This window comes from Mustela lutreola, chromosome 1 (genome assembly GCF_030435805.1).
Source record: "Mustela lutreola isolate mMusLut2 chromosome 1, mMusLut2.pri, whole genome shotgun sequence".
In the NCBI taxonomy this organism is placed as follows: domain Eukaryota; kingdom Metazoa; phylum Chordata; class Mammalia; order Carnivora; family Mustelidae; genus Mustela; species Mustela lutreola.
Genome location: NC_081290.1, coordinates 156958811 through 156985731, shown reverse-complemented (window position 1 = coordinate 156985731; position 26921 = coordinate 156958811). Strand labels below are relative to the sequence as shown.

The following is a 26921-nucleotide window of genomic DNA, read 5'->3' as shown; positions in this document are numbered from 1 at the left end:
ATCTTACATTAGGGGTGTATCTAGTCTTCATTTTTATTGGGAGGATCTCAAAATACTTTTATTATGTTCTGTACATTTTAAAACATAGTCATTTTTCCTTTTACTGAACTTGAGCACCCAACAACACAGTTCTTTGCTTTATAATGTTCTCTAACCTACAAATGAAATGTATCACTGCTTTCAGGCCCTTTCAGCAAGTGGGCAAGGAAGTATGTTTTCTTCTTTTAATCATCCTGTTGATATTTCTAATTAAATTAGGCAGCACTCTCGGGTTCTCTCCCTCCTTGGGAGCTTTGCTATCACTCAGTTAACTTTGCTGCCTACCAGACAGAACAAAACACACACACACACACACAACACACACAAGAAATGCTTTTAATTTTAACCTCTTTAATTTTTTGATTTAAATACAAATTTTTAAAATTTACCTGCCTTTAAAGAAATGTCTTGAGGATGAACTGGAAGCAAGTATAAGAGGGAGAGATCAGTGGAGAACAAGAGTGTGATAAAGTATTCTGTTTGAAAAAAGTGTATGCATCTTTGCATAAAGCCCTTGGGCTTCTGCCTCATGAATGCCTCATTTTAGAGGATGTCCTATGACATAATGTCTCCTCTGTGCTTTTAAGTAATTGATAACTGATGACTGACCAGGTGATGCGTCATTGAATTCACTCTGTTTTTTGTACTTTTTAAAAACTTACTGAAAGTCTTATTGTTTTGTTTTCTTAATGCTACCTTAAATTTTCGGTAGTATACTCAAATGAAAAATATTCCTACCTATGACCTATGTGTGAACTTTCAGCTCAGTCTTTTTGTGATCACAAGTACTGTTCTCTGAGCCTTCCATCAGCTGTGCTTGGTGGGTATTCTCTTTATCCCCAAATTACTTATGATGACCTCTTTGGCAGTCAACCAACTTCACAATTTATTGTTGTAGAACCTCCTAGAGGAAAACAAAATCTCGAGTTACTGTTAATAGACTGTTTTCTAATGGATTTTCATCAGTAAATCTTAAAACAAGTTTGAGAGAAAGGTAATGATCTTTTTAAAAACTTTATATAAGCATATGCTCAAGATAGGAACCAAGGGATGAGAAAATATATCTAAAATCTCCCCACCAGACACAACTACTACTTTTAACTTTGTTGCTAGTCATTTCTGGTTGTTTTTTTCTCTTTCCATATTTGAGATTATATGATATAAGCAGTATGTATATTCAGTGCATGTATTCTAATTTTAAAAAACATCATAAGGATTTTCCCCAGGAATTATTTCTCTTAAACATTTTTATAGTTATGGACAATCCAGCTGTATAAGGGTAACATTCTTGGCCATTCGTTCTCTTGTTAGAAACATTCTATTTGTTTCTAGTCTATTGCTAGTATATGCTGCAGTGGAACATTTATGCATAATGTCTTTTTCTGTAATTAGAATTATCTCCCTAGAATATATACCCAGCTCTGAAATTTTGTAGTCAGAAAAAAATGAATGTTTTTAAGGATGTTGATACCTACAGCCAGGTGGCTCTGCCAAGAACTCTACCAACATTGTACTATTCATATTTTTTTTATTTTTTAAAGAGCAGTTCCAAGATCTTCATGACCCTAAAAAGGTTGAAAACCACTGATAGGTTTATTAAAATTTTATGGAATTAAGATTTTATGGTTCTTGAGGTCATTACTGACTTTTAGCTTTCTAGAAGGCTAGCACAAGCATAGCCTAAAGAAGCTGTGCAAGAAATCTGTTGAAAATATGATCTCAGTGAGGCCTGCAAGTGATCAGACTGAGGATTCCTTTCAGGAATACTCTGGACTTCAGGGAGTAGAAGTGGTGGTAACTCTTCTTCGCATTAATTCGAAAAGTCCTCTTTTATTTACTTCCTGTTTGTCAGTGGCAGACAAATAGAAGATATTTGAAAACAATTCCATGTTTCTGTGAGCATAGCAGCATAGCAGCTCTTGTGCCCAACTGACTAACTGAAAATAATTTCTGTTTTTCTCAGTAGAAGTAAAATCATATGAGTGTATCATTCTAATATTCTGATATTCACCTCGCCTAGTGGGCCTCATAGTAAGTTATTACTCCTTTTTGAAGTATGAATTGGATTTCTGGAAATTCACTTCTTTGAAAATAGCCCTTTCTGAATTATCTTATTAATAGCATTATACTGGTTTTACAAAAAAGGGATTTTTATTAAAATGAACTTCTGAAATGAACAGATTCTAAGGAATATATTTAGGTTTTGATATTTTAAAAATCTGAAAGAAAGGGGCACCTGGGTGGCTCAGTGGTTAGTTAAAGCCTCTGCCTTCAGCTCAGGTCATGATCCCAGGGTCCTGGGATCGAGCCCCGCATCTGGCCCCGCATCTGAGCACAGCAGGGATCCTGCTTCCTCCTCTCTTTCTGCCTGCCTCTCTGCCTACTTGTGATCTCTGTCTGTCAAATAAATAAACAAAATCTTTTAAGAAAAAATCTGAAAGAAAGCTATCAATTTATATAGCTAAAAGTTTTGAGAACCTTGTGGAGCCCGAGACCCTGGATTTGAATCCCTGCCAGGTCCTCCGGAGGGTATGGCTTTTGGCAAGTTACTTAAACTCTGTGCCTCTATTTTCCTCATCTGCAGGATGTGGTAAATGATGGTTCCCAGCTCAAATGGTTATTTCAAGGATGAAAAGAGCCAGGTAGAATGCACTTGGAATAGTGCTGGTGACATTGTAAGGGCTCTTCTACCTGCTCTCACCCTACCATCATCATCGTCGTCATCAACACTCTGAACTGAATCAGCACTCAGTAAAACACTTCCAGTGACAAACTGATTTGCCTCTGTTTTAAAAATCGGTTCCGGTTTCCTTGTTGAAGCCTTTGGAGGTTCTTTGCTAATTTTGCTAATGTTGACAAAGCTTTGACTGACACCTTGGCAGGCTGTCTTTGGCATGTGCTGTGAAGTAACAGTGAGCCTCGTTTTTCCATTCATTCATAGATAGAAAAATAACTGTCTTGCTTACCTTAATTGTGCCAGGTGAAAAAGGAACTCTTTTTCACAGAAAAACAAAAATACTTTTAAATGACTTAGGGTCATCAGAAGATGATGTCAAAATTACACTGAGGTGTTCTGTGAGACTTGACCGTTCCAAGCACTGTGCATGTTTTTGCTGGAATTTCGCCTTTAGTTGCAAAGGGATCTCAGATTTCAGTTTACTACTTTGGTAGCTTATGTGAGACCCAGTGGAGTTGGCTGGAATGTGTTCGAGCAGCTAAATGTAGCATGTTCCTGACTGACCCTCGCCTTTGCTGACCGATAGAGCCACTTTCCATGGCTCAGCGACTGCTGCTCTTCCTTCTCCCCAGCATTTCTTGAGCTTATCATCTTAAGGTGTTCTAGAAAGAGGTGTTAAGTATTATAAACATTGCTGTGATAAAATTAGGACACTACTTTTAATTTCCAGAAAGTGGTGTTTAGCATGATTAAGAAATGGACCTGGAAAGAACTGGAAAGTTAACGTGAACGGCATCACGTTGTTAATGTTCTAATGTCAGTATAAGCTCCTTATCCCGTGATATATCAGAATGGATTAGGAGATGACCGTGTCTTATTCTCCATGAAAGCAGTGTCTTGATATGTGACTCCTAACCTGCCTTTGGATTTCACAGGGCACATCCTCGTGTATCCCAGAAAACAGACTGTGGTATCTGTGGATACCTACTCTGTGAGGCTTTCTTCTCCTCTCCCTGGGTGATCCCTTTTACACCATGAAAAGGATAAAAAAGACCATTTCTTTTTTAACCTTTCATGGTCTCATATATAGGCAGCCCATCCTGAAAAGTGTAGTAAGCTCCCCGTGATGGTATAATTCTTTTCTATTATGGAGCCATTTTTGGATAAGTTTTTGGTTAAAGTGGAATATTAGCGAAGCCATAGTCGTGGGCTTATGAATAATTTGGTTTTATTCCATGGCTTCAGCGATGCTTTTAGTCGTAAAAAGGCAAAAGTATTTTTTAGCAGGATTTTGAACAGCTCAGAATTTAAAGATGTAGTACATCAGTCAGAAGAGTCAGCTTAACAGGACCAAAAATACTTTAGTTCTTACTTATGAGAGAGGCTGATTTAATTCTTTGTGTAAAATTAGTTCAAAATGTCTTTCCCTTATTTCACATGCTGTCAGGGGAAATCATCGTCTAACACATTAAAGGAGCGAACAAACCGTTGACAAGGCACATCTCATTGTTTAGAGTGTCAGAATGGGCCATTTCTTCGGTGTAAGTAAGTTGCCAAAGACAAACTGTATAAAATGTGATAAAGAAGCAGAATAAAGAGACATGAAAGTATATATTAGTTGAGCATTTTTAAAGGCCTCTCAAATTTTTTGGTATATTTCTAGAAAGTAGAAGTCATCAAGCAGTTGTAAGTCAGGTGGCTCAGCATTGGGGCTAAATGCTCAGGAGTCTGAGTTACGCAGGGTTCAAGTACCAGGGAGTCCCTTCTGAATTATGTGACATTGGATGTGTTAGTCTCTCTAATCTTTGATTTCCTCAACTATAAAATGTGAAAATAAAATTACAGGACCTGTCATACTTAGGATCACTGTAAGCCCTGGAGAATGAAACCTACTTACCAGTATCTGGCTATTTTATTTTTTTAATCAGACTTTTCATTGCTGTTCCCCCAAGATCCATCTAAACACCATATGGCACACCCCCCTCTAGAAACATGGAGCTCAGGGACATCACATTTCTATTGAATAGGTGTTATTTTACATAGGGGGATAAGAATAAGGAAAATAGAAATGTCAGAATTGAGAAGAAAGGAAGATACATAATACAAACTCCTACTGCACAAAAGGAGTAAAAGACTAAGACCCTCCTCAGCTAGAACTTTTAGTTGGGGGCGTGGGGAGAAGACGAGCACATGGGATAGATAGGGAATTATAAAAGTATGAAGGAGTAGAAATTCATGCAAGGGAAAATATCACTGGAGCTAGAACAGATGGCAGGGCTGGATCTTATCAAAGGACTTGGAACTGAACCTAGAAAGAAAGAGGCGGGCAACAGGGCAGTGCTGTAGGCTAAGGCTTGCTAGCAGGAGCCAAACTAGAGGCCAGGCTGACAATGTGTTTCTCTGATCTCGTGAAGGGTCCAGCTGACTAGAGTATGGGGACAGCTTGAGTGAGTAACCAGGGATGACAGAAGGACAGGCAAAGGATTTTGAACTGACATGTTAGAAAAAGATTGGAAGACTTTCAATTTTTTTTTTAAAGATTTTATTTATTTATTTGACAGAGAGATCACAAGTAGGTAGAGAGGCAGGCAGAGAGAGAGGAAGAAGCAGGCTCCCCGCCAAGCAGAGAGCCCGATGTGGGGCTCGATCCCAGGACCCCGGGACCATGACCTGAGCTGAAGGCAGAGGCTTTAACCCACTGAGCCACCCAGGTGCCCCAGTTTTTGTTTTTGTTTTTGTTTAAGAACTCTCTGACATGCACTGTGAGAGCATTAACATAGGTAAATCTGATTGCAGGAAGTAGAATAGGTTAAATCAGAACGGGTTAAATTACTGTTGGAGTAATTCAGACAGCAGTAGTGAGGGTTTGGATCCCAAGGAGGAGCAAAGTACATGTGTCTGCCCCAGTTGCATGTTCCCGTTACCGCAGAGAGGCTGCCCTCCTCCTGACCTGACTAACCCCACCTCTGCTTTGGCTCCCACCAGTCCCCATTCTCAGGAATGCCTCACTTTTAATTATTCCTCCTCTCACATATATTTGAATACCTTATCCTTGCCTTTCTTTTTAAAGCTGCTCAGAACTTTCCCATTAAAAACAAAACGAACCCAAACCCCTCACCCAACCTCCTTTCCTCCAGCTCCCTCTCCATTGCTGTACTCTTTACAGGCAGGGCCTTCACAAAGGTACCTACTTTTGCTTGCACCATTTCCATACCTTCCAACTCCACACCTCAACGCCACTGGCCCTGGGCTCTTGACACTTCCTGCCACTGGAATGGCTCTTGCTGAATCCAGTCCTCCTCTCACACGGCCTTTAATAAAGCAGCATTTAACACCGTTGACCATTCCTGCTGTCCCACACATGCTGTCTTGGTTTTGGCTTTCTTCCTTCATACTGGGCTAGTCCTCTGTCTCCTCCTCCTCCACCAGGCTTCTAAGGGTTGGCTTCCTCAAGGTGGGGTCAAGGGGTCCTCTCCTCTTTTCACTTTATGGTCAACTCATAAATAGCATCTGGGTCCTTATATCAGTTTTGATCTATTTAAGGTATCTACCAAATTTTTATCTTCTCTAGTCACTGAGATACAAATTCTATGTTTCAATCTTCTTTTGAATGTTTCAGAGGCACTTCGGAGTCCACATACCCAAGAAGGGCCTCGTAGTCAACTTCATTTTCAATCTTTTTCAGTGCTTTCCCTCTCAGTGAATAGTATCCAGTCATGCCTTAGAGCCATCTCTGAGGCTCCCCATTAAATATCTCCATTTCCTAAGTAACCCTCATCCACTCTGGCCCCTTTCCATTCTCTCGCTCCCCAGCCAGTGGGCTCTTATCAGAGTGTTCCTGTCTCTGGTAGGAGCATTGAAACTATTGACTGGCTGCTCAGGCTCCTATATTACAGCCAAAGTCATGACCATCATACAAGAGCCCCACTTGTTCTGGCCACTACTTTCCTCTGCCTCGTCTGCCACCAGGCTTCGCCAGCTCCTGGCACTCCAGCCATAGTTAGTTCTCCCTATTTACCATAGAACTTCTTGCTGTAGAGACTCTGCACATGTTCTCTCTGAATACTTTTTCTGAATACTTTTTTATTAGTGTAAATACTAATACTTATTTTAGGAGTACCTGGGTGCCTTGGTTAAGTGTCTGCTTCTGGCTCAGGTCATGATCTCAGGGTCCTGGCATGGAGCCCCATGTCAGGTTCCCCACTCAGCAGGGAGTCTGCCTCTCCCTCTCCCACGGCCTCTCCCCTGCGCTCGGACACACGTGCATGCTCTTTCTGGTTCTCTCATTCTTGAATAAATAAAATCTTTAAAAGATTTATATATTTGAAAGAGAGAGAGTAGGGGCAAGGAGTGGAGAGAGAGAATCTTTCAAGTAGACTTCCTGCTGACCACCTGACTCAGGGGTCAGTCCCATGAGAGCATGACCAGAGCCAAAACCAAGAGTTGGACTCTAAACTGACTGAGCCACCCAGGTGCCCCTCTTTCCTCTTTTTACCAACTTAGCTTCTCCTTATCCCTCAAACTTCTACCTCAGCAGTCCTCCATTCTCAAGGAAGCCTTTTTTAGCATCTTAGATTAAATTGACTCTTCCCAAAAGGCTCTTAGAGCACCAGTTCTGTATGACTGTCGGATTACATGTCTCCCTCACTGGACAGAGAGCTCCACAAGAGCAGGGATGGGTTTGCTCATCAGGTGTCCCGGAAGCCCTGGAGCAGCATAAGTGCTCAACACGTACTTGTCACCCATCAATTAGACTATTTCAAAGAAATGTCGTGGGCTGAACAAGAGGATCACAGAAATGCCTCTAGCCTTCTAGGTGAGAGAAAATAGGATACTTCCATCTGCAGCTGGGTAGGAGATAATGGTGAGGAGTCCTGAGTCCACTCTAGATCCACCCTCCTGGGGCCTCTGCCAACATTGTAGTGATTCATGCTGCAGGACCGGGACTAAAATCCCTCCCTTGCCTGTACCTTCAGACCTTGGAATTCTCACCAATTTAACATCTTGCCTGCAGTTTTTAGTCCTCTTGTCCACCTCTTGAAATTCTCTCCTGTATTGCTTTTTCCCATATTTTCTACATTTTTTTTTCTTATCCCACTGCAAACATCTTGGCACCTCTTCCCATTCATTTGCTCCATCGGCAAACTCATTCCAAAATTCAGCTTTGATCTGGCATGCACCCCTCTCATGGCTCCCATAAAGTCTGAACTTACTGGTGTTTCTTAAGAGGCACTTGCCAGCATCTCAAGTCTCATCTCCTGCCACCGCCCCATATGTCCCCTGCACTCGTTACATCAAACCATTTTTTCTTTTATGCTTCTGTGCCTTTGCCTCAGCTGCCAAACTCCACTTTCCCACCCCCACCTCCTTTACCTACCAACCATTCCCCATCTCACGCAGGGGAGTGTCTGCTGCTTCAAAGCAAGGATTCAGTCACTTCCAGCCCATTCAGACATCCCTTTTCCCAGTCAGTGTGTCCTTTCATGGTAGGGCACATCAGTGCCTGAGGGGTAGCAGACCTGGAATATTTGGAAAACTGAAAGGACGGCTCTTTTATCTTTAATGATACATTGAAATACTAATCAGAATGCCAAAGAACAATTATGGTAAACTAGACTATCCCTGGATAAGCATTCCCTCTTGAAATCAAACCTGCTGATGGTCGAAAAGTAAAATGTCCAAACGTTTATTTATGTAAATGGCCTCCATCCACCCTGAGTATATTTTTTCTCTCTCCCACAGTTACATTTCCTTGACACACCCTCCTAAAATGGATTTCTAGTCCTGACATGGTAGTAAAATGTTGTCCCCCACTTTAAGATGACAGCTTCGCCCTGAAAACTTTGAGATACTTTTTTTCTTGAGGTGATTTTTTTTTTTTTAAGATTTACAAGAGGAGTTTCTTATACACCAGTCAAAATGTATGTGTTCTGAAGCTGCATATTACAGTGCTTTTTCGTGAGCTGTTATGAAAGCCAAGCTTCAGGGCAAAGCAAGGAAGCACTAGAGGAAAGGCTGTTTTATGCATTTCCAGCTGCACAAAGTAGTAGCACTTCATGTGGGAGTGCTGTATTCATTCTAGAATTTCTCCCCTAGAGGGATAATAGGACATTGCTTTTTCAGCTTTCAAAGGGTATTACAAACATTCTCTCCCAACACAAATACCACATTTGACCTCATTCTTCTTTCACTCAGTAAAATGTTTTCCTTAGTGTCATAAGAATTATTAATGGTTGTGTTGGTGACATAATTTCCAATAAAGTTTTCAGGAAGATTTGGAAATCATTTCATGCTTTCACCGGCATTGCCAGATGTGAAGGAGAATTAGGAATTAAACTGTCTGCTTTTGGCAGGTATTAGATTATGAAGTGCATTGTTGTACCGGGAACGAAAATCAAAGGATAGGACTGAATAAACACTTGTCCTGGGTTTAAGAAAAAGTGTTAACAGTGTCATTCCCCAAGGATTGGTGCCTGGATTGCTCTTTTGAAATATTTTAAAGATGATCTAGGAAAGAGAGTGAAGAGGTTTCTAGCTCTTCTAGGTAAAAAAGTAGAATTGATTGGCATAAAGCAAAAGAAGGTTCCAGAACATCATGTGAGTGGGCAGAAGAAGAGCAGATGGGACCTCATTTTCAATCAATTCAGCTTTTAAGTAGTTCCTCATTTCTCCACCTGATGAAATGCCATAATTGTTCCTTTGAAGGGTCCATTCAGCTGGGTTAATTTCTTATTTCTTATCCTGCTAAGCTATTTGGTTTTTAAATGTGTATTTCCTCTCTCCATGTGCATATATCATATGTATGCATACATAAATTATTCATGTGCTAAAAAATCTTCACAGATTTTATTTTATAATCTTCCTCTCCTTGCTTTGCTTTCATTTTCCTCTCCTCTTTAATACCTTATTTTTAGACAGGTCATTTTGTAGGAATAATGTAGTAGAATATTTATTGTAAAATACCAACAATCTTATTAAAATATTTTGCATAACTTACCACATGCTATTTTTAGAATGAAAATGCCTCTTAGGAGCTTTCTTTTTAAAACTCAGTAATTGCTTAGCTCCCAGAGAGAGTTAAAAATCTACCCACTATATCCTTTTACGATTTCTAAGAGGTATTATAATCTGCCTTTTAGTACCCATGGGAGCTGGAGCTTTTAAATGGCATTGGTGCGCCTTGTATTTATAGCCTAGTCTTGACGTCGGTGCTCTTACCACTGAAATGCTGGCATAGACTTTGACAACTATAGCTTCGTCACCTTTTGAAACCTACTACAAAATGATTTATTGGCCATTGCTTCATAATCATGTTTGATTCTTAAAATTGAGTTCAAGTCAGTTAAGGATTTAATATTAAATATTCATAATAAATATTTTTTATGCCTGTGCAGTATATCTATGACTCAGTTCATGAGCTAAAGCATGCATTTTTCATAAGGTTTCTGGAAAATAAAAATTATTTGGATTGCAGAAATATGTTTAAATTTCATGTTTCATAGACTTGGTTAGTTGTGTGTGATATTAACTTTGATCCGGGCCATTAAGCAGTAGTACAAATAAAAGTTTTTTTGTAAAGTGATAGACAATTTGTTACTTTACTATTGTAGACATTAACCTACATTTTGGTCCTTTACTTGCTTATTTCTTTTAATTTATTCGCCCTTGAGTATTATCTGATACTTTCCTGACCTGATTTAGAATCTCTATCTTATTACTGTTTTAAAACAAGCCCCAAATTTAGCAGGAAACCATTTGCAAGATGAATTGGCTTAGAGGACTGAGATGAACACCAGCACATATACTTTCTCGTGTTTAAATAAAGTACTCATTTTCCATGAAGTAACAAATTTCACTTGCAGACACGATTTATCCAAATCTGAAGAGAAGAAACTAAAAAAAGGATTATTCGAGTTTTGGATTGGTAGGGAAAGCAATGTTGTTCGCAGAGAAAATAATGTTTTTAGTTATTTCATTTAGATTCTCAAAATGCTAACTTAAATCAAGCCAAGCAGTGAGATAAGACAGGGGCTCCAAAGTCCATTTATATTCCAGCAACATAATAAGAGATGACCCGCAGCTAGGTGGTCTCCACTTAGTCGTCTGTGAAGAAACATGTGCTGAGTACCTGCCCTCCACCTGCCCCCTACCTGCCCCCCCACTCCCAGCCACTGTGTAGGGACACGCAGACACACACTCACTGTCTTCAGAGAGCCCTTAGTCTGACTGGGGAGAAGCATGTACACAGATACTAGGGCAATTCAGGAAGAGCAGTATCAGAAATATTCATGGGACTGTGGGGAAATATACCCGGAGCCAATTGCTGAGTTTAGAACTGCTCGCTTGAACTACTGGTGCTTCATGGTAATTTCACATTTACAAAACAGAACATTGGAGATAATGGTATTAAAACAGAGAAAGATTTTGCATGAAATCTCCCTGTTTTCAATTATAGTTTTAACTTTGCTGTTGAAAATTGAAAATGTTGATTACTGAGGAGTTTGTAGTTTAGTCTGATACCTTTAAAAATGCAATGTATTGATATGGTTTTTGAAAAAGTATCTATTGTGGGAGGGGGGACGCCTGGGTGGCTCATTTGGTTTAAGTATCTGCCTTCCACTCAGGTTCTGATCTTGGGGTCCTGGGATTGAGCCCTCTGTCGGGCTCTCTGGTCAGCGGTGAGGCTACTTATGCGTCTCCTTCTGCCCCTCTCCCTGGCTTGTTCTCGCTCTCTTTCTCTCTCTTGAATAAATAATAAATTCTTCAAAAGAATAGATTTTATAATTTTTTTTTTTTTTTAGATTTTACTTGACAGAGACACAGTGAGAGAGGGAGCACAAGCAGGGGAGTGAGAGAGGGAGAAGCAGGCTTCCTGCAGAGTAGAGAACCCGAATGGGGCTCGATCCCAGGATGCTGGAATCATGACCTGAGCCAAAGGCAGCCACCTAACAACTGAGCCACGCAGGTGCCCCTAAATTTTATAACTTTAACCAATTCAGACATTTACTTTGGTTGAACTAAATTTTGTTTTGAATTTTGAAAAGAGCCCAAGGCTTAAAATTTGCCATATCTAGATATTCTATAGTTGACCATGATTATTCAAGATGTGCAGAGATCTGAAGAAAATTGTCAGTGCAGATGGATACTTCTCTTAAGGATACCATATGATATGCATGAAGATCCAAATCTACAAAAACTGACTAGTTGCACAATTATGGGATTTGTTGGGAGACTCTTTTATAATGGAAATCTTTCTTCTGCTAACATGATTAAATGTTCACAATGTAATATAGCTAACTTTTTAGGAAGACACCTATTAATTTCAAGTGGTATTCACGATAGTACTGGGTAGATTTGTATTAAATACTGTGTTTTGCTTGTTTGGTTAAGGAGAGGTGGCATTTAATTGACTCAGAATACCCCCATATGAACCTAGTAAAATCTTTCTAGTGGGTGGTTAATACTACAGCACTAACTTACGCCTTTGTAACTATGGTTGCCATAGTGTATTATAAGTTTTAAAAGAAAATAAAAGGACCAGTCATTAGCTATTATGTAATAGGCAGCTCTCCACAGTCCAGTGTCAGTATTGTAGTCTCTAGAAGAAGTCTGGCTCAATCTGGCTTACTGTGACTAGTGGCTACCCTGCCGAAGTCCAATTTCTAGTACTAGAAGTGCTGACCCAGATTTCTTTTGGTGGGGCACTTATTGTGATGCCAACCATGCGGTTTTCTCCATTCTATTACCTTTTGGTTTATAACCTGGCCTCGGGGGTCAAGGGGGAAAAGAAGAATTGAAATCCCTGCAATGGGAGTTTATTTCTTTTCTCTTCTTTTTTTCCTTTCTTTTCTTTCTTCTTCTTTTTTTTTTTTTTTAAGATTTTATTTATTCATTACACACACACACACACAGAGGCAGGCAGAGGGAGAAGCAGACTCCCTGCTAAACAGTGAGTCTGATGCAGGACTCGATCTCATGACCTTAGCCAAAGGTGGATGCTTAACGAACTGAGCCACCCAGGCGTCCCATGGCAGTCTATTTCTTTCAGAAGATAATTCTTCTATCAGAATGTAATACTGATAAGGCACACCCTTCTTCATGTTCAGTTCTGCCCTAGTTGCTAACAGAGGCCTGGCCGTGGGTCTTCAATCGCTTTCTAGTTCATGAGTCTTTACTGGTAGTTGGGATAGGTCTCTCTCCTTAAGGGAGACCATCTTAGATATTCAAGGACTGATAAGGTCTCTGTTTAATCTTGGGTTTTTCCATTTTCTGCTCTACTTAAACACAGAAAAGTCACTTGACCCCTGCCCCTGCCCCTCCTCTCATGACCAGCAGAGGCCACTGACACCCCCCTCCCCCATGCAGTCCCTATCAGTCCTCTGAAAGGAGCTAGAGTGAATGGTCTTCAGTCAGCACAAAATGCCAGCACGGACGGGTTAGCTGAGAATCCAGCTCTAGCTAAGCAGAGAGAAACAAGGGTACCGAGGGTGGAGCACCCACTTTCCCACCCACCTTCTGCCACAGGTGGATTGGAGTCTGGGGAGGTCCAGCCTTACAAGCACACGCAGTTTCTTCTGGGGCCTCCTTGTTGTAACTATCTCCCTCCGTGATCTTTGTTCCTGTTGCTCACTCACCTAGGAACAGAAGAAAGTGGAGCTAGAAAAAACATGCTGGTGTCATTCTTCTAATTAAAGGTGTTCCTTGGGGCGTCTGGGTGGCTCAGTTGGTTAAGGCTTGGACTCATAATTTTGACTCAGGTCATGATCTTGGGGTCATGGGATCGAGCCCCCATAGGGCTCCATGCTTAACAGACTGTTTTTGAGATTCTCTCCTCCCTCTTCCTCTGCCCCTCCACCCCCAAAATAAATAAAATCTTTTTTTTTTTTTTTTAAGGTGTTTCTTATCGAGAGGGTTTTTAAATCATGGTATTAAATTTGACTTATGTTTTTAAGTTCTGTGGCTCATGTAGCATGATAACCAAATAGTGTGAATATTGTTAGCCGTGGCCACTTTCTAAAACTAAATTGTAATTTCTGCAGCAATCATTGACTCTAGGAGCTCATGATTAAGAGCTTAAGTTTTCTAGATTCACCTATAATTTCAAATATAGACAAGCCTCTATCTAAAGACTATTTTTCTAAATCCTTTTGTATTCCTATCGTTTCTACCAAGGCATGATCATCTGGGAATATACCATACTTAAGTAGAATCTAAGGGTGAAAGGGGAGCTTTGTAAGATAGAAAGTGAATAGTCTGACCTGATTTCTGATCATACCATATTTCCATCTGCTGGTAAGTGATTCTGCTTTCCAGTATATTTCCACCTTTATGAACATGGTGATCTTAAGCAGTTATCTACCAATTGTCTTTTCCATTTCTAGTCAACAGTGATTCATTGACTCTTGACTGCAGAGTAAATCAGCTGGTACTTATGAAGATATTATAGTACCAGTGAGTCACAAAGGCATCTCCTGATTCTCATTCACTCTCAGGATGGAGTGTGTAGTTTTCCTTCTCAGGGGAGTTGAGTATTCTACGGCTTTGTAGCCATTCTTTGAATCTCGTAACATTAAGATTTGACATGATTAATTTTAATTGACTTGAGGTTAGACAGTTCTCATATTTGGTTTTGCTTTCAGATTTAATGCCATACAGGCTTTGAGAAGTGAGCAAATTCAGTTTTTCTGGTGACTAGTATAGCATTATTAAGAGTACACTACTGTGGAGAGAGTATTAAGTTATATCCTGTTCTCTTGACAGTTTTGTCAAGTATTGCCCAATGTACTATCTGATCCAAGCCCCTCTTCCCATTCCCAGTCTATATTCTCCATTCTCTCTTTTCCTTTTCTTCTCTCATAACCAAAGCAGAAATTTTAGGGGTCATCCATTTATTCAGTAAATATTTATGGAGGAATTAGCACCAGGATAAACATGGGGAATGCAGTGGTTCATATGATAGACATGGCACCTACTTTTTCACAGAACTGACAGTCTAGTGCAGGGGTTGGGAGGGGTGGTAGTCACAGATCCATCCTGTTGTCTGTCTTTGTGAAGAGTTTTATTGGAACACAACCTTACCCATTCATTTACATATTATTGGTGGCTGCTTTTGCACTATAATGGCAGACTTGAATGATTGCAATGGAGATCCTGTGGTGTGCAGGGCCTAAAATATTTACCCTTGACCTTTACAGATAAAGCTAACCAACGCTTTTTCTAGGGATATGGTGAAAAGAGTATAAACTCTCCTTGTTAAAGAATATAAATGGGGGCGCCTGGGTGGCTCGGTGGGTTAAGCCTCTGCCTTCGGCTCAGGTCATGATCTCAGGATCCTGGGATCGAGCCCCGCATTGGGCTCTCTGCTCAGCAGGGAGCCTGCTTCCTCCTCTCTCTGCCTGCTTATGATCTCTGTCTGTCAAATAAATAAATAAAATCTTTAAAAAAAGAATATAAACGCTCCTGAGGGAAGTGGACCAGCGGTGGAATGTTGTAAGCAGGGAATGTAACGTGTTCATATTTGAATTTTAGAAAAGTCACTATGAAAAGACTCAATCTCAAAAAATAGACTGAGGGTTGCTGGGGGAGCGGGGGGGGACAGGAGAGGGTGGTGGGGAGATGGACATTGGGGAGGGTATATGCTATGATGAGTGCTGTGAAATGTGTAAACCTGGCGATTCACAGACCTGTACCCCTGGGGATAAAAAAAAAAAAAAGAAAAGAAAAGTCACTATGGTTGCTATGTAGAAAAAACAATGAAAGCAAGAGTACATGCATGCATTAGAAGGAGAAGCACTCAGTGTAGTGGTTAAGAGCATGGACTCTTTTTAATAAATGTTCAATTAGCCAACATATAGTACATCATTACTTTTTGATGTAGTGTTCAATGATTCATTAGTTGTGTATAACACCCAGTAAGAGCATGGACTCTTCTTTTTTTTTTTTTAAGGATTGTATTTATTTATTTAACTGACAGAGATCACAAGTAGGCAGAGAGGCAGGCAGAGAGAAAGAAGGAAAAGCAGGATCCTCGATGAGCAGGGAGCCCAATGTGGGGCTGATCCCAGAACCCTGGGATCATGACCTGAGCCAAAGGCAGACGCTTAATCCACTGAGCCATCCGGGTGCCCCAAGAGCATGCACTCTTGAGCCAGTATGCCGATATGCAAATTTTGGCCCTATCATGTACTGATTCTGATGTTGAATAACTTTCTGTCAGATTTTCTACTGATAAAACAGGAATGGTAATCACAGACCCTAACTCTTGGCAAAATACATAAATAAATCGATATATACAAAGCACTTAGAACATAATATTTACAATCATTACTATTATCACTATTGTAGTAATCCTGTTAAGGGGTGAGGGTGGTCTGAACTGTGGGGCAGTGGTGGAAGTGGTCAAATTCAGGCACTACAAAGTCAATAGAATTGACAGGTATCAGGGATTGATTGGACATCAGTAGGCAAGATCAAAGAGAACAAGAAGTTGAGGAAGAAATGCAGGTGTTGGATTTGATCAGTGGTGTAGATGGTGGTTCCTGTCCCCAAAGCCGAGAAAGACCATAATCAAAACAGGTTTGTGATGTGAGGTAAATAGAAGTTCAGTTTGGGGTATCTTAAGTTTGGGTACTAGGCTGATATAAGTAGAAGTCTAACATGGGACTAGATTAATATCTATGTAGATGTAAGATCGATTGATAAAGGTTGATATAAGCAGAAATTTGGGAAGAAGCCAACAGTAAGGATTAGAGGAGTGTGATGGGCTAAGGAGAGGGATGTAGGATTGGTTGATGTAAGTCTGGTCATAATGCTTCGAAAAAAAGGAAATAACCCAGAATGAAGCTGGACTGATAGGTGGATGTCTAAGAGAACTATGAGGAACACCAGCAGCGGAAGATCAGACAAAGAACCCTTAAGTCAAGAAAAGATCTAATTTGGAGGAAGATAAGCATGAAGTTTAAACCCATTAAATATTCTCTTATTGAGGCAGGTGAATTTGAAAAATATTTAAATTTGCAAGTTTTGCATTTGTATAGGCCAATCTAAACCATAGTGTGTATTTCACAGTGTGGGTCTTTCATGTACCGCCATATTCCATTCTCTTCCAGTATACACCATGCCCTTTACGGAATTTTAGGCAACAGTAGAGTGGTTGCTGTGGTTGCAGATGCTGACATCTGATGACCTATTCGTTCTGCTTTTCTGTGTTTGATGTTTCCTCCCCCCCACCTTTTTCTTTTTCTTTTTTTAATCTCCCCAGTTACACATTCACTGGAGCCTTGATGTGAAATATTGAAGTGGGGGAGATGGTCTTCTTTATGTGTTATACTTGGTTCAGCATCAATATCTTAGGTCCAGTATCTTAGAGTTTTAAGATTTTTCTGTTTTAATTTGCCTATAACACTGCCACAACAATTTTCTTTTAGAAAGAGCTGGGAGATAAGTTGGAGCACTGTATACTTTTTCCATCCTCCGAGGCAGTAGGGCTCACAGGTTAGGCTCCAGCTAATCCTTGCTACTGAGATGTGTGATGATAGAAGCCTGATCCAGAAGCCTTATCTCCCTTATCACACATGCCTGAAGAAAGGTATCACATTTATATAATCAGGCTGAGTGTTGCATTTTAAATTTGGTTTTGTGTTATAGGAGGAAAATTATGGAAAAACTTCAAAGTGGACCAAAAACATTATTAGGTATACTCTCTGGCTTGGCTTCTAGGTTATCTTGCCCTTTCCTTATCTTTGAGCTATTTGACAGTGGCTAGAAACAGCAGAATACTGAGACAATGCGAAAGATGCTCGTCCATTGAAATTGTATACAGTGAGTGCAGTGGGTTATTGCCTTGTAGGTATTGACCAACATTACCAGTCGTGCATCTGTTTATAAACCCTCTGCAGTATCATTGATGTTTAGATATTTGTTCTTTGGATTCACCTTCGAACTACTTGTAACATCCTACCGGTTTCCTTTTTAAATAACGAGTTAATTAAAATTGTGTCCCATGCTAAAAACAATTGTTTTGTTACCTACACACGTGTGTTTATATGTGCATATAACATCTCTAGAAAGATTCCCAAAGTGCTGCCTGTGATGGCCTCTGTAGGAGAGGAAGCCAGAAAACGTGCTTTTCATTAGATGCCCTTTTGGGTCCTTGGAATATTCTATCATATGCTTATATTACCTAAACAAATAAATTTTTAAAATTCCTTTTTGAACTCCCCCAAATCAATCCTTAGCTAGCCCTTACCAAAACTTCAAGTAAATTCACATTTAAATTAACTGGCTGGGTGATGGACCGTGGGGACGGTATGTGTTGTGGGGAGCGCTTTGTACTATATAAGACTGGTGAATTATAGACCTGTACCCCTGAACCAAATAATATATTATATGTGAATAAAGATAAAGATTTTAATACTAAAAATAAATTAATGAACTGGCTTTCTAAAGAGATCTTTCTCAATAAACTCCCAACAGAGAGCAACCTACATCTCAGTGTCATACCTAGCACTGCACTTCTGTACTCTTTAAAATCAAGTTTTAAACTTTCCTCTTCAAGATAGCTCTAACACTGTAGCCACATTTTGGTCCGATAGCCCTAATTCTATTATGAATCTATGAAGGGCTCCGATAGTCTCAGTGTGGAGGGGAGCGGCATACCCTTTCGCCTATTTTGCAGTTTGAAGTTCACCTTGCTTCTTCCCCAGCTGTGCATATTCAATAATCCTCTTGTCTAATTATAGCCAGCAGCTCTTCCTCTGAGCTAAAGGTTCTCAAGCTTGGATGCATATTAAAATCGCTTGGGGGAGCTTTTAAAAATGGGAATGCCCAGACCAATTAAATCACAAAGTCTAGGGGTGGGACACAGACATCAGTATTTCTTAAAGTCACTGAGGTGATGCTAATATTGGAAAACACTGTCCTGTGCAATGAATGGTACTGATTTAGCAAAAACTTCACATAGAATACCTCAGCAGCAAAAGCACTCAGGATTTCTGACCGAAAGATCTGTGCAGGTGGTGAGGAAGGTCCACACGGACACGGGAGATGGCCCTTCCAGAATATCCATATGCACCAAATCTGTTTTAACTTAGGCTACCTCTGGAATGGGGCAGACTAGGTATTTGGTGTGGTTTAAAAGCCTGAAGTGACTTGGTCATTCTTTAGCATTTTGTTTTTGTTTGCTTTAAAAAAAAAAAAAGTTCTGAATTCAGCTAACCTCTGAGTAGAAAATACAAACTGTTGAGTGCATTTCCCCTTTTCCTCTGCCGTGAGAGGCATGAAGCCAGCCTCGTGGTGGGTGACATCTAATACCACTGCCACCATATGGCTGCATTCCTGACAAATACTTATATTTATCACACACCAGACGTCTGGGAAAACCACATACTGTACATGACCTATTAAATGTCTGTTTTTGTCAAAGCTCCTCGAACCCCATTGCTTTCACCCATAACAGTGTACTTTAGTAAGAGGTCTTTGATGGGAGAGTTAGTTTTAGAAGGGAAGAGGTTAAAGAGCATGTATCCATTCATTTATTTTGGAATGGTAAGGTGGAAAGAGTGTATTTCTTAGGATGTCCTCCCCTTGCCCAAAAGATGTCTTTTTAATGGGAAGTCCTGATGAATAGCCTGCTTCTGTTTAACATTTTAAATCATTGTATTGTTGCTTCAGCCTTTTATTAAACATGAAAATTCGTATCATAAACTCTGCTGTGATTGCCTTCATGCACTCATTGTATATCCCCCTCCCTTTTGTATAGGAAGACAGAGATGTCAATAACCCCATGCCTAACCGAGGAGGCAATGGATTAGCTCCTGGGGATGACAGATTCAAACCTGTGGTACCATGGCCTCATGTTGAAGGAGTAGAAGTGGACTTAGAGTCTATTAGAAGAAAAAACAAGGCGAAAAATGAACAAGAGCGCCATGCTGGAGGAGATAAGCAGAAAGACATAATGCAGAGGCAGTATCTCACATTTAAGCCTCAGACATTCACCTACCGAGATCCTGTGCTACGTCCAGGGATCCTCGGTAACTTTGAACCCAAAGAACCTGAGCCTCATGGAGTGGTTGGTGGCCCCGGAGAGAACGCCAAGCCATTGGTTTTGGGACCAGAATTCAAACATGCAGTTCAAGCCAGCATTAAAGAGTTTGGATTTAACATGGTGGCAAGTGACATGATCTCGCTGGACCGCAGCGTCAATGACTTGCGACAAGAAGAGTAAGCACACATCCTCTTCTTTCTAAAATTGGGGCAGCTATTGTTCTGATAGATATTTAGTTAGATTGTTAGACTGGAGAAAATATCTTTGCCTTTATTCCAAGGAAATAAAAGGCTCTTCGGTCTGCAAAATGGCCAGAAGGAGGAGATCGCTCCATTTATGCCGTTAGATTAAAGGTATGACCTATAAAATTCTGGGAGTTTTACATCAGTGCTCCTCACTTGTGGTCCCTGGACTGGCACCAGTGTATGAATTTTTTGTTACCAGTCCACAGTGAAAACGTGAATTTGTGCCAGAGTGTAAACCAACCAGTAAATAATTTGTTTAGGACAAATGACAATCTTTTAATAACAAAACTTTCTCGATGCATTGATTTTCATTATGGATCAAGCCCCTTGTCTTGTTGGAATAATAACAAATAGTAACGCTATTCTAGCTATCTCCTGTAATTACCTAGATGTTGATGTTTCCCTTAAGTTTTTTTCTTAGTCCTGCACCTGGAAATCAGAACTCTGGGTCTAATGCAAAAGGAGTCCTCAGCAGATAAAACTATGGCCTAAACTTCCAAATTATTTTCATGTAGTTTGATTTAAAATAAAGGATCAAAGGATCCCCAACTCCTAACTTGATAGACAGTGGTTACTGATTAAACTCAAAGCTTTTCTCTTTCAGTTTATTTAATAACCTGTTCTGCTTCTGTAGTATCTAAATATCCTCTGTTAACATGGTACAAATTTAATTCTGTACGACTAGAAAACTCTCAAAATGTGTTCTGATGATGGATTGCTAATGTAATCTTTGTCCTAAAAGGTTAACACATTTATGCTCACACACAGAGACCCCATTGCAGTGTTCCTTATGACCGTTAAGAAAGATTCTTTACTTAATATAGTGCTACTCAATAGACTTTTTTCCTTTTTAAATTTTTGTTTAAATTATAGTTAAGTTAACATACAGTGCAGTATTCGTTTCAGGAGTAGAATTCAGGGATTCGTCACTTCCATACAACACCCAGTGCCCATCACAAGTGCCCTCCTTAATCCCCATTCCCCATCTAGCCCATCCCCCCCCACCTCCCCTCCAGTGGCCCTCAGTTCTTTATATTTGAGAGTCTCACATGGTTTGCCTCTCTCTTTATCTTTTCCCCATCCCATACGTTCATCTGTTTTGTTTCTTAAATTTCAAGACTTTGGACATTCATCTATTAATTGGTAAGAGTGAGAGGGGGTGAATGAAATATGCAAAGAAAGCAGAGGAATAGAAGTACAGAACCATGACGGTGAGAGGAGTTAGAGCATCTCAAGGGACAGTGAAGGAGGAATCCTGGAGCAATTGATTCTAAGTCAAAGTAGAGGCTTGCCTGGTCACAAGGTTGCCAGATTTAGCAAATAAAAACAGAGGACACTCGATTAGATTTGAATTTCAGATGAATAATGAAGAACATTAAGTATAAATATATCCCAAATGGTGTATGGGACATATTTATACTTTAGAAAATAGTTGTTTCTCTGAAACCTGAACATAACCGGGTGTCCCTTACCCCTCCAGTCAGGGGCGGAGGGGGGTGGTTATGGAGCTAGAACTGCCACGTGAGTATCCTTTAAGACCCATATGAGGCTCTGCAGTCCCTTATCTGGAGTGTGTCCTGGTTATCTAAAATACAGCACTTAAACATACTGTTTATCTCTGTGACAGAAGGTTCTCTGAGAACCTATCAATGGCATTCTCATTACTGAGAAGGGAAGGGGAGAGTAACATGGATTGACTTCCCACTACATGCCAGGACTTACTACAGGTTCTCTTACTTAAATTCTTACAACCAAACCTTGAGGGTTTTTACCTGTATAGGTAGTCTGAAGCTTGGAGCTCTGACTTCCGTGTGTTTGCCCAGCAAAATGGCAGAGTTGTGGTTCAAGCGAGGGTGGTTTGGTGTGAAAGCCCTATCTTTCCACCATACGTCGTTACCTCAAGGTAGGTCTTGCCCAGGTGACGTGCCTCCGTGCCATGTTATAGTCTGTGGGTGAGCTTAGTGTAGAAATGGAGGTTTTTAGCACTTGGGCAATTTGTAAAAGATCATTAATAACACCAATATAAATCTGGCTCACTTTTCCAACATAAGAAATAGGCTAAAAAGCGAAATGACCTACAAGACAGAGAAGTACACGCCTGTCTGTCTCCCTCTCCTTCACCCCACACATCCATTCTGTCTGCAGGCCTCTAGCTTCTGCCACCAAAACACGTCTCCAATTACTTCGGAGACGAGTTCTTTCATTCCCACTGCCACCACCCAAGTCCAGGCCACCATTATCTCTCTTGAAATCCTGCAAGAATCTCCTTCACGGTTTCTCCATTTCAGCTTCTGCCTCCTACCTTTTCCCACAGAAGCCAGTATGGTGTCTGAACCACACAACTCTAGCTTATCTACAACAATTCTTTGCCTTCCCAGTGCACTTAAATAAAATCCAAACTCCTAAGTGGCAGCTGCAACCCTTCCTTGTCTTGACAACCTCCTCTTGTTACAGTGCTCTGGCTCAGAGTGCTCTAGCTGGGCTGGCCTTCCCGGTCTCTTTGCCTGTGCTCTTCCCTCCTCTATGAATACTGTGGCTGGCTCCTTCCCATTCTTTAGGTCTTAGTAGAAGCTCTCTAACCATGCTGTCTAATTTGGTAATACCCTGCTTTATTTTTAATACTGCTCTCCGGCCATTTCATTCATAGTGCATATCCAATTTTATAATTTATCAAATTTATATAGGTATTGGTTTATTTAGTTGTTTATTGACCATCTTTCTTACTGTATGATAAAGTCCCAGGAGCAAGGAGTTTGCCTGCTTTCTTCACCAGCTACTTCCAATAGCTGACAGGCAGTTGGTAAATATCTGTTGAGAGAATGAGTGAATGAATGGAATCTGCTAGGGTTCAAACCTTGACTTCATTACCAGATGTGAGATCTTTGATCAGTTACTTATACTCTGTTACCTAATCCTTAAAATTAGTCTAACAATACTTATCTCCATGGGTTGGCATTGGAATTAAATGATATAATAGGCTAAAAGTCTTCTGTCACAGGCCTGGTGGCACTCAAGTGTTCTTGAATTTTAATAATAATAATAATAATTATTATTATTATATATTATTATCATCATTATTATAAATATATCATTATTATTATAATGATGTAATAATAAATTATTATATCATATAATATATTATCTATTATACATATATTATACATATACATATATAAGTATAATATATATGATATAATAATAATAATTATTATTATTATTATTGTGGCACTTTCTTCAGGTCATATACCCTCTTGTCAAAATTTTCATGTTTTCAGTTCTGTTTAACTTTGAGGCCCTCTGTTGCTTTTTGGAAGATGTAAATGTCACACACTCCCTTATCTTCATCATTTTGCTTCTACTTGTTACCTTCCATGATGGCAACGCCTTCCCCTCTTCTGTGGTAAGTTTTTTAGACATACCGATTATTGCCACCTAAACCTCCAATCTCTCTGAGTACTCTTTGCTCTCATATAACTTCCTTCCCTCCCTCATCTCTCCCTTGTCCTTTCTTTCTGGGCTTCCTCCTTGCATCCCTCCTTCCCCCCATCTTTCCTCTCCCTTCCTTCCTTCTTCCATGCCACACATAGGCTGATCACTTCCTGTGTTCTTTTCTCTTGCATAAGTACTTAGAAATTGGATATTGCATGTTTCTATGTATCATTCCTTTAAGTACATTGTCCTCAGTCAAACAGAAGGACCCAATACTATCTTAGCAAATGCTCCTAAGCCCCTCTTTAAACGTCTATGCTGGTGAGAAAACTCTCTCTTTTATGCTTCAAAGTACTCAAACATTATAAACCCCAGAAGCTTTTTTTTGTTTTTGAGAGAGAGAGAGAGAGAGCATGCAAGCAAGCTTGTCGGGGGAGAAGAGAGAGAGAGAGATTCTTAACCAGGTATCAAGCCCAGTGCGGGGCCCAGGCAGATCTTGATCTCATAACCCCGAGACCATGACCTGAGCCAAAAATCAAGAGTTGGATGCTGCGCCACCCAGGTAGTCCCCCCAATTTTTTCTAAACTGAATCCAGATCACCCCCCGCTGGCAAGATTTGATTTATTTTAGAGAGAGAGCGTACTCGAGCAGAGCAGGGAGGAAGATAGAGGGAATCTCCAGTAGACTCCGTGCAGAGTGCAGAGCCCATCATTGGCTCGGTCCTATCATGACCTGAGCCAAAACCAAGAGTCACTTGACTGACTGAGCCACCCAGGTGCCCCAAATCCAGATTACTTTTTAAACTTGATTCTTTCTCATACTTAAAAAAAGAGAGAAAGAGATAGGCTTCATTCCTCTTTGAACACTGAAAATTCAATGTAGAAAAATAAATTCTAAGTAGAGTTATTCATAAATTAGGATGTGGATCGTCTTAAGAATTTAATGTAAAATTAAAAGGCCAGCAATAAATAAAACATCCCTAATTTTTTACATATTATCCAATATGCAAATTAGCACTTTTCTCCTTTTCTGGCAAATATATTGAAAACAAACCTGCATCCATATCACACATTCAACCTCCCTCATGCTCATCCCACATGGAGAGTATGCTACATAGAGCCCACCAGAGACTGACTTGGTGTTGCTGACTTTCTGCAGCTTTGGACTATAGGCCTTCTCAGCCCTGTTCTCTTGCATCCATCAGACATTTATTCATTTTTTTTTTTTTAAAGAGTTCATTTATTTCAGAGAGAGATAGAGAGGTAGAGAGACCATGAGCAGGGGGCAGCAGGAAGAGGGAGAAGCAGCCTCCCCGCTGAGCACACAGCCTGCTGTGGGGCTTGATCCCAGAACCCCGGGATCATGATCTGAGCCAAGGGTAGCCACTTAGCCAACTGAGCCACCTAGGCGCCCCTCCATCAGACATTTAAATGAGCCACCTGCCAAGCTTGGAAACGGTCTTTGGGGCTATTTGTCCAGCTGTGACATCTGACACTGTGCTGAACTTGTTTGTTCTTGTGGCTGTTCCGTCGTCTTTTCAGATGACTGTTCTCTACCTTAGAAGCAAGACAGAACTGCCCAGCTGCCAACGTGACTCATACTTATGTATGTTACAGCTTTGAATTACATGCACTGGCTGAGTAATTTACTGGCTGTTGATTGCTTGTTAAGAGTGAGTAACTGTATTTTGAGTGAACTGGAGGCCTACTTCTTTTTTAGAAACTTGATCCAAGAATGACTTCACCTGCCTTCACACAAATATCCTATGAAAAACACAGTGGTTTTTTTGACAGTTCGACAGTTATTGAGTATCTCCAATAAGCACTGCATTGTGCTAACCCATTGGTTGACAAGACACAGTCCCTGCCTTTAGACAGCTCCCCATCTGCCTCTGGGGGAAGGGAAAGAAATCCATAATGTAAGAGTCCTAGGAAAGGGGTGAGCCAAATGATTTGGTTCAGAGCGGGGAGGGGTACTTGACAGGAGTTGGAACAAGATGGAGGGAGGGGGAACACCAGGGCTGAAGTCTGGAAGTTGGGTAGGGTCTCCCCAGGAAGAGTTCCAGGTTTAGAAGACTTCAAGACAGCCAGTGACTAGGAAAAAAAAACAAGTGGTGTAATATATACTTGGGTCAGGAAATAGGTATAGAGATACTTGTAGGATAAGTAGCTTCACATTTGGGAGACTGTAGGGTCACGCACAAAGTCATGGGTTGGTGGTCAGGAAAGACCCACCAAAGGTTACACAGAGAATCTTAGGAATATCAGATGGGTAAAGTTATTGAGAATGGATTACGGGGTGGAGACCAGTTGGAGGGTTTGGAGCTCTAGACCAGGAGCTTCAGTGAAGGGTATAGAATCAGAAAAAGAAGACTCTGTAAGAGAACAGAAATCAGTAGGCCTTGGCAGCTTGATGGAGTGGAAGGAGGAATCAAAGAGAAACCCAGTTCTTGGACAGGCAGCAGCACGAAGAATGGCGCCTTAGCAGGGAAACGTGGTTGGAGTGGAGCAGGCTACTCTGCCCAAACGTCAGTGGCCTGAACCACTTTTCTCCCAGATGTAGGTGAATTCCTGCAGAGTCCAGCAGGATGGGGAGGCCACGTGTGGGAAAAGGTGGCATGGTCTGTTTGTGAATATGTTAAATTTCCTTCAATTAAAGCTCCAGATTTTATTTCCCCTGCTGGGAACTAACTGCCGATGCAAATACATGGAAATTATTCTTGCCCTTTTTCTGCCCAAGAAGATAGACAATCAGCGGTATATAATCCAAGCTATTTTGTTTCAAACAAATGAATTAAATATTTTGACTGGTTGAGCAAATTCATCTGCTTCTAATATTTAACCTTTCCTCCTACCTACGTACCAATTGCATTTTTATTTTGTAGAGAGCTATCTTCGTTGCATTACAAAGTGAAATAATAGATGTTAAAGTGCTCCAAAAATTCTAAGAGCTATGCAAATGTTAATATGATTGTTAATAACTTCCTTAAGCTTATCTATGGGAAATTGAAGGTTTTGTTGGTTTTTTTTTTTATAAGAAATTTTCACTTACACTCATGCCTATATACTAGACAATTCTCTTTTTACCTGATACCAAAATATTCATGTTTATGCTCTTATTGAAGGTGAATTGTGATCATGAGATTTTTTTTTCTTTTTCTATTTGTGTTAAAGGCTTTCTTTAATACATTTGTTTGGAATATAGTGCTATAATTTATAGAACATACCGTTTTCAAAGCATTTATTTTGTTGAAATGGTATAGGGTTCCTTTTAAATTTCAGTTTCTACCAATGACCCATAGTTTTCAGTTAGAGCTACCTAAAACTCTGAGCCGGACATCAGAAGTTAAAACAAATTATTAGAATGTATAAACCCGATCTACACATACATATGTGAATCATGTACGTGCGTATGGATTTCAACACTATGTCCCAGTTTCTGTTAGAATATATGGCAGACCCCATCCAAACTGCACCGTTCACAGCT

The 26921-nt window shown here is 40.3% G+C and overlaps 1 protein-coding gene across 2 annotated transcripts in view; it reads left to right on the top strand.

The window, feature by feature from the left end:
• Nucleotides 1-26921, top strand: part of GALNT7 (polypeptide N-acetylgalactosaminyltransferase 7) — a 141895-nt gene that overhangs the window by 55118 nt on the left and 59856 nt on the right. For both annotated transcript variants that reach the window (XM_059177682.1, XM_059177673.1), the window contains exon 2: nucleotides 19476-19936. In XM_059177682.1, the coding sequence (XP_059033665.1) occupies nucleotides 19476-19936 (461 nt within the window). The remainder of the gene's footprint in view (nucleotides 1-19475; nucleotides 19937-26921) is intronic.